This window comes from Aplysia californica, unplaced genomic scaffold, assembly GCF_000002075.1.
Source record: "Aplysia californica isolate F4 #8 unplaced genomic scaffold, AplCal3.0 scaffold00597, whole genome shotgun sequence".
Taxonomy (NCBI): domain Eukaryota; kingdom Metazoa; phylum Mollusca; class Gastropoda; order Aplysiida; family Aplysiidae; genus Aplysia; species Aplysia californica.
The window spans coordinates 317,141-325,778 of NW_004797867.1; the positions used below are offsets into that span (position 1 = coordinate 317,141).

The 8,638-nt window shown below is 40.4% G+C and overlaps 1 protein-coding gene across 1 annotated transcript in view; it reads right to left on the minus strand.

The window, feature by feature from the left end:
- The window catches only part of LOC101864480 (small conductance calcium-activated potassium channel protein 3), a gene marked incomplete in the record, with an annotated part of 39,011 nt that overhangs the window by 28,804 nt on the left and 1,569 nt on the right, over window positions 1–8,638 (minus strand). Inside the window, 1 exon segment of the mRNA XM_005107366.3 lies at window positions 3,858–4,112. Within this exon segment, the coding sequence (XP_005107423.2) occupies window positions 3,858–4,072 (215 nt within the window).

Sequence of the window (8,638 nt, forward strand, 5' to 3'; positions counted from 1 at the left end):
AGAGAGAGAGAAATTAAAAAGAGGGAAAGAAGGGGGATTATTGACATATTCTGAATCAAGATAACTGTTGGGGTGGGGGGGTGGGGAGCATTGACAGGAAGGAGGGGGGGGAGGGGACACTGAAAGATAGACATAGAGGTTATTATAGTGCAATGAAACAGTTCGTGGCGTATTTTATTGTCAAATGTCTCCTTAATGATCAAACATCCGTTCTCCAATTTTTGCACAATTTGTCTTAACAGATCAACATTTTTGTAAATACCTGGAAGCTGTATTCTTGAAAATTCCTTAATAAATATTCATTAAAAAAACCAAAGTAGGTGGTTTCTACAGATTTTTAAAGGTTTTCAGCTGGGGCAATGTCTTTTATAAAAACAAGTCCGTCATTTTTGTCTTATTGAACGCTTGTTTTGAGAACTTTAAGTTTAAAAAAAAAGTGTTCCCTGTAAGGTCAATTTCTTGTTACAAGTTTTACTACCAGAAAGTGCCATTGGTGAGCTGTGACGTAGGATAAGCCTATATGAGTATGCAAAATGTGTGTGAGAAGCCGAAAGTGCTGTGAGCAATCCAATTTTCTGCGTGACGGAGATTTATAGTATTTTATATAAATTTCTGAAGAAAAGTTATTTAATCTAACCTCAATTGTTGGGGGAAATATGATTCAGTTAAGACAAATTGATACAAAGTGCTGTGCAAAGTGTAGGCGACATTGATTTACCCGTCAACGAGATATTTGAGGATAAGTTGTTGCGCCACGAAATTTTGACCGCACTATAAAGCCATCGATTTCCATTATACGTCAGAAGTTGGTGTATAAATGCGAGATCAGATTGACACCTGCCCTGTATATTAAACAGTTTTCTTCCCCAACAAAGATTGATCTACTTTCAACATAAAAGCATATAAGAATGGGTAGCTTATTACGTTTTCACCGAGGCCAAGTTGACTGACACAAAATACTTTCAATATTTTGTTTTGTTCCGTTCTCCTCTCCATTTTCGTTTTGCCCCAAAGCACAATATCTATACTCTATACGTTATCTGCTTCACAATTTTGCTGAGTTGATAATACATTATAATGTACTTTTCTTGAGAAAGAAACCGTTCAGGGGGGTTTGGGCATTTGCAAGGGTTCCGCTGGATGGAGGGGGATCATACTACAGTTAAGTGATGAATAAGAGTACACCCAAACTACTTCGTATAGCAGAACACAGACTTAAAGATGTCATACTGGTTCTTGCTTCTCTTTTTCCATTTAAGGTTTTGTTGGAGTTAATTTTGGGAATGATAAGCAGTTTTTGTGGGCTTTTTTGTTGAGGTTATTTTCTTCTTCATTTGATTTCATCTCTCATTGTTGATGTTTATAGAGACTGATTTGAAAAGAAACGAGGATACATGCTCATGATTATGATACTAATAACATCATGAAACTGTACCTTGGAGAATAGGACAATTAGCTTGATTTCTCTAGAGCAGAAGTTAGTTTCATGTTTTGAACCAGTATACAAGGCAGTAAAGTAAAGAACACCTGCGATATATTTCTGCCGTCGTAAGGGAAAACGACGAATGGTCCTGCGCTGGTAGCGAGGCAAATTTTTCAGGAGAGGCAAAAACAGTTTTCACTTTATAACTTTTCTATTTTTCACTCTTTTAAGCTGTAATTCACCAGATATCTGATTGAGGTGCTCATAAACAGTTTCTAAAGTTTGAATTGTTTAGGTTAAAAAGTAGCAATTCGTCGTTCTCCCTTACATTGCGTACCCGCAGGTGAGCCTTGCGATGTAAGCGAAAACGACGAATGGTACGGTACGGTTCGTCGTTCTCCTTTACACTCGTGAACGTTTATGGGCGTTGGCGATGGTCAGTTGTGACGCATTATTGACAGCTATGACTCATGACTGTGTACTCGTTACTACAAATAAAAATAAGACGTATACAAACTAGCTATTATACGTCTAAAATTAGGTGTTTGTTATATTCCAACTGTAACTCGGTAAACGTCATTCATTTCCCTTCCTCGTTTGGTTAAATACTACACAGTCAGTGTACAAACCAGATGTGCTCACATTTTCAACAGCTTGATTTAAAACTGTCCCATTCAGAACCAATGTTTGGTCTCCATAATATCTCTCTATTGCATTCTCTTCAGAAGCGAGTTTTACTTTTATTTTCGCTCATTGCAAAATTTTCCCTGCACGACCAAAGGGATCAACAATGTTACAATGTCAATAATACGATCAGATCATTGCAAAGTCAAACTTTCACGTAAGAAATGTAACAATCTAACAAGAGCTTTCAGGACAGGTAATGCGACGCTTTGTATTTAATAAAGGATTCAGTTGATCGGATCGGAAAACATACCACAAAGTAGAGATCGACAAGGACAGTTTGAATCTGCAAGACATTATACTCGATCGTAACGTTCATCAAGTCATAAAAAATCGTAAAGCAAGACTAAGTGTCGCCACAATACGTCCACTTTTTAAGTTCGACAAAGAAATTTACTCTCATAATAAAGTGTCATTAATTGCTTGGTAATTCTATAATGATGTCGACCAGTGACACGTGCTAGACAAATTGCCGCACTATAATCATCGTTGGGATTTGGGATGTCAAATGACTGGGCAGCAAACAAACATGACGTTAGTCTGTGAACATCTGGCAGACACTAATATGCAGTGCTAATAAATTTCTCCCTAAATACTTTTTTGACCCTCCCATCCCCACCCCTTTCCCCCTGTTCCCATCCGTTTTCCCCTCTCTCCCACCTTCTCTTGTCATTTCACACCATCAGCAAGGCCTAATACGTGAAGACAGACACACTAAGTGATACATTCTTATAACCCTGGTCGATTCGACTCGGGGGAGGGGGTGGTGGTGTATTTGTTTGCAAAAAAAACATAGTATGTTGGTACTGACGCAACAGTGACCAATTGTCATTCGTCGCCCATGCCGAATTTGCCCAACGGCAGAGACCAGGGGACAATGCCGAACGAGCAGTGATCCTTGACCGATTGACCATTCGTCGTTCTGCCTTAGCCTACACTGAGCTCTGGCTCGGAGCTCGCCAGTGTAAGGGAAAACGACGAACTCTCAATTACGCAACAACGGATTAGGATATGAAAAATTTTTTACACCATCAGATGCAGAATTAAATACTCTATGAAATATATAAAAATAACAAAATCGAAAAATTTTGACCATTCGTCGTTTTCCCTTACGACGGCAGAATTTCTTTAAAGGCATGTAAAGTGACTGAAAATCATAATCATCATAATGTTCTGTCAACTTACATTCTCTCGCAAAGCATGGTTCTCCCCAATGTCCTAACGGGCAAATACAGAGCAACTGTAGCTTATAGCCTGAAAATTGTATAGCACAGCTGCTTAAAAACCCTCAATAAATCATACCACACAACGTCGCTTCACTTGTGTATGCCTCATTTTAAACAACACACACAACGATGCTGCTGGAAGTGTTTACTGATATCTTTTCAGTGTTTTTTCTTTTGTTTTCTATTTTGAGTACGGACGGTCTATTCACTTTTATCAGAAAATAGCAGAAAGAAGTACACAAGTATACAGCACAGGACAGGGTCATAATACTTCAAAAGGAATCTCTGAGATAGTCCGAAACCGTCAAACAAGAGGTGGGAGGAGGGTTAGGGAGTGGTTTGACCTTTCGATTTGTTCACATTCTCTAACATTTGTGATTCTTCAGCTTCCGCCACTCTCAGTCCAATCTTTATGAAAATACCCCAGAACATGCAAATGATTGCTTTTAACAGTAATTCATGTTTTACATCCCCATCAACTAGATTTAGATTCTTTCGCAGGTGAGCTGCATTGACATACTTACAGCCCATCTTTTGTGAGCACGAATCTGCTCCCTGGTTTTAGCCTGTTGATCCTGTGCGAGCCACTGTGTCCTTGCCGCGCCATCATGCCACTCCAGGGAGACCGCTTGGCCGCTTTAGGGACCCCCCTACTTGCCATCTCCTGCGGCTTGGGGATCTCATTGTGGAGGAGTTCAATTCTTTCTTCCTCATCTGGCGTCATATCGGAAGTAGACATTGTTGGCAGCTCATGGCACTCAACCAGCGTCAGTGATCAGCTGTTGAAAGGAAACCACAAGCACACTATTGCTGTAGAATATTATGTTGAAGGGTTTCATGAGCAAAAAACGGTTTTGATATAGACTACTATTGAAACAGACAAGGTAGCCTTTTTCTCATTTTCTTGTTTTTGTTTTTGTAAAGTGTTTTACGGCGCTCGCAACTGCATAAGGTCATATGAGCGCGCGGGACACACCTAATACAGTGGAAACCATATATAACAGGCCCGGTAATAACAGGGATCCGGTAATAACCGGGATTTTCTAAATCCCCGTTTTTTCCTACTCTTTGTCTCTATTAAATGTTATCGACAATAACAGGGCCTCATCGGAGCCCAACCGGTTATTACAGGGACAAAGGCTCGTTAACAATGTGTAAAGAGTAAGAGAGAGGGAGGGAGAGAGAGAGAGAGAGAGAGAGAGAGAGAGAGAGAGAGAGAGAGAGAGAGATCTAAGCCTACTTCTTTCATTATGGCCACCAACGACGTCATGCGCAAGAGAAATGCCTTTCAATTGACAAAATATACGAAATAACCCAGGCTGTTGACTAAAAGCAAGCTCCACTGGCAGAGATTTGTCATCAGTTCGACATTCCACAAGGGTCGATTCACACCATTATCATGGATAGAGAGAAGATAGTGGCAGCATACTCCAATGGAAACTTTGCTCTGGATCGAAAGATGATGAGACTACCCGATGCTGTGGACCAAGCTCTTCTGATGTGGTACATGTATAAGGAGGCAAGGAGAAACTTGGTGCCAAAACCCCTGTTCTTGGGTACTTGTGGCAAGGAAAACTACCCATGAATAAATACAGCTGGATTAGTCCACAAATGCTTACTTTCCTTGCATTTCTGATTTAACAGGGATCGGATATAACAGAACTTTTTCTCTTCTCCCACAATCCCTGTTATATCAGGTTTCCACTGTATTTTCAAATGGTAGGTAATTTTGAATTTTGCCCGGGTGGCGGCCGAAGCCTACTCTTATCGATTTTAGACCAGCAAGAGATCTTTAACGTGCGCAACTTGCACACTGGCCCTCCGAGATTTTTCGCCCTTGTTCGAGAAGGCTAGGTGTAGATCTTTCCTTCCAGAAGATCAAGGGTGTGGCAGAAAGACAGCAGTAAGGAGGAGCCAAGGAGTAGCAGTAGAAAGGCTGCAGAAAGAGTCGGGAGCTCAGAGGCGGGGGCAAAGCAAGTGAGGGGTGGGGGCAGAAAGTGGAAATGAAAGCAGACAAGAGAACATTGCTAGAGAGAGCAGGAATGGAGGTTACAGGAGACAATTTTAGAGAAGAAAATTATTCGGTCGCTACCCGGATTCGAACCCGAGACCTTTGAATGAGAGACCAACACCTTAACCTCTAGGCCACGAGAGCCCCCCTCATTATCTCCAAACAAGATCATTTCCAATGGATTTAGATAATTCACGCCCACAAAATCTAGTTGGATCAGGGTTCAGACTGTCGGGTAATCTAAGAACTGCTTATAATAGTTGCTATTTTCCTTGTGGTTGGAATCTGTTACGAGTTTCTGAGCAGCGTGTTTCCCCTCTTCTTGTACGTCATGAAAATGTCCCCTTTTTGGAAAGATAATCATGTGACCGGAATAACACATAGCTGAAGAGATTGATGAAAAATGCGAAATATATTTTTTCCTCTTTTCTTTTTATTAGATCACATTTCAGAATCCGAGAAGAGGAAGGGTATGAGGGAGCAAGCCAAGTTGGAACAGAAAGTGCACGGGCTAAAACATTGTATCTATTAAGGAATGTAAGTAAAGAAATGCGTCCAAAGTTCTGTTTTCATTTCCACACCTCATCATCTTCCTAGTCTTTTCCGTTATTTGCCTTCCAGCCGTCCATGCCTTATTTCATTTTGTTTTTGTTTTTTTGTTTTTGGTTGTTTGTTTGTTTGTTTTTTTTTTTGGGGGGGTCTAATTGTTCATTTCTAATTTACCAGTGACTCGTTTCCTAAAAACACATTGATTTAGAAAGAAATGAAAAACAGGCTTATGTTTTTCTTACTTGAATGCACGAACATTGAAACTTTTTTTCTACGTTATTATTTTATTAGCCCCCTCTTGTTGTCACTTTTGCTTTATCTATCTATCTATCAATCTATCTATCTATCTATCTATCTATCTATCTATCTATCTATCTATCATAAATCTGTATAACATTGACCCCGTTTCTGATTTCTTTCAAAATCTAAATGTGTTTACCGGAGAGTGGCTTAGTGGTTAGGCTCTCACACTCGCAACCATACGGTCATGTGTTCGAATCCCATGAGGGGCCAGACGTTTTGTCCTTGGGAAAGGCACTTTATACTAATTTTCCTCACTTCATCAAGGTGGGAATGGATAGTTAGCTATAGACAGTGAAAGATCTGGTCAGGGTGTTAGTGTTTAAACTCTTAATCAGCTGCTTGTACTGTGTGCTTTCAAGGAAGCTGAGAATAATATTATGAGTGTACTACGGTCTGCTGGGGTAATAATATAGTGTGTAACGCGCATAGAGCGGGGATGTGCGCATACAAATGTTACTTATTCTTCTTTTTCTTCTTCTTCTTCTTCTTCTTCTTCTTCTTCTTCTTCTTCTTCTTCTTCTTCTCCTTCTCCTTCTTCTTCTTCTTCTTCTTCTTCTTCTTCTTCTTCTTCTTCTTCTTCTTCTTCTTCTTCTTCTTCTTCTTCTTCTTCTTCTTCTTCTTCTTCTTTTTCTTCTTCTTCTTCTTCTTATAATCATTATCATTCTTTTTAAAAAATTATTTGAGATATTCCTGTTTTAAGTCTGGCGTGGGTAGGTAAAAGCTTCACGACAATTACCCACCTTTACGTCTTTTCCAAAGTGTTTGATTCAGTTAATTAGAACACTGGACTCATCATAATGATATGAAGGATTCGGAGACTAACATTGGGTGTAAAACACTCGCCGTGCTAACGTTGGAACCTACTGTTTGCACAATTATTATTGCAACAAGTGGTATAAAGATCACCTTTTTTCTCAAATACCATGCTATTATGCCCAGAAAGCGAACTGGACGGTCGATCTTCTTTATCTGAACGAAGGTGAAAATTTGGAATTCTGGGGATTATTACGAAACGATAGGCTATAAACTGAGACTTATATTGACTGTGAGCTCACGAACAAACTAATTGGGCAGTTTACTGTTAATCACTGACGTCACTGATGTTCATTTCAACGTTCGCAGTTAGCAGTTGTGGTAGTGATAGTGTTACAGTGGTTGTGCTTTTTTAAATCACGCAAGGCATTGGGCTGGGGAAATCGGGAGATAGAAAGTGGGAAGGGTGGGGGAAGAATGTTCTCGGGGCCCACGCTGCCTGAAATCTAGTTTGCTGAAATGTTTTTTTTCTCTCATCCACCAATCCTCCCCCCCCCCAACTCTCTCTCTCTCTCTCTCTCTCTCTCTCTCTCTCTCTCTCTCTCTCTCTCTCTCCCTCTCTCTCTCTCTCTCTCTCTCTCTCTCTCCCTCTCTCTCTCTCTCTCTCTCTCCCTCTCTCTCTCTCTCTATCTCTATCTCTCTCACTCTCTCGCTCGCTCGCTCGCTCGCTCGCTCGCTATCTCTCTGTATCTCCCTATCTCTATCTATCTATCTATCTATCTATCTATTTATCTATCTATTTACCTGTTTGCCATACTCACACACACTTACACACACACACACACACACACACACACACACACACACACACACACACACACACACACACACACACACACACCACCAGGCCCTCTCTCTCCAAAAAAGAGAAACGAATAAACAAACGAAATTACATCGCCCCCCCTCCCTTCCTCATCTCTCCCCTCCCCCCTCCCCCCTCCCCCCCTCCCCCCCTCCCCCCCTCCCCCCTCCAATTTTTCATGACCTCACAACAAATCCGAGGATTTATCAGAACATTCTCTTTCACCATCACATATCTTGGGAGATAAACAGTGTTGCAGTCTCATAAGCGCACACAACTGTTCTGACAACTTGCTTTGTTTGATGACTGGTGATTTTGTTTGAGAAACCCTTTTATTATGGACAGCCTTTCCTCTTTCGTGCCCCATACGCATAATATGCGTTGATGGTCTCGTGGAAATCATAGCCGCCATCTGCATTTAACGCACTATCAAGTTTTTTGCTATAAATAAATAAAACAAATCAATGAAGCTTGAAATTATTGCAACGCGTTGTTGCAAAATTAGCACGTTTATTAATTTCTTTAATACAAAAGTTGAACAGAAAACATTTTTAAAATAAATTCCATTGATAAGTGGGCTGATTATTCAGTGCAGCTTATAAGTGCGACATAATCCTGCATAAAAAATAAATAAAGTGTTTCGAAAGGTAGTATGAGTGGGAGGCGATTTAAGTGGGGGAGGGGTGGGGGGTTCATTTTATGTTGTTGTTGTTATCGTTGTTGTTGTTATTGTCGTTGATATTGATGTTGTTGTTGTTGTTGTTTTTGTTGTTTTGTTGTTGCTGCCGTTTTAATTATCTTTAGTTTTTTCTTTGGGGGGGGGGGGG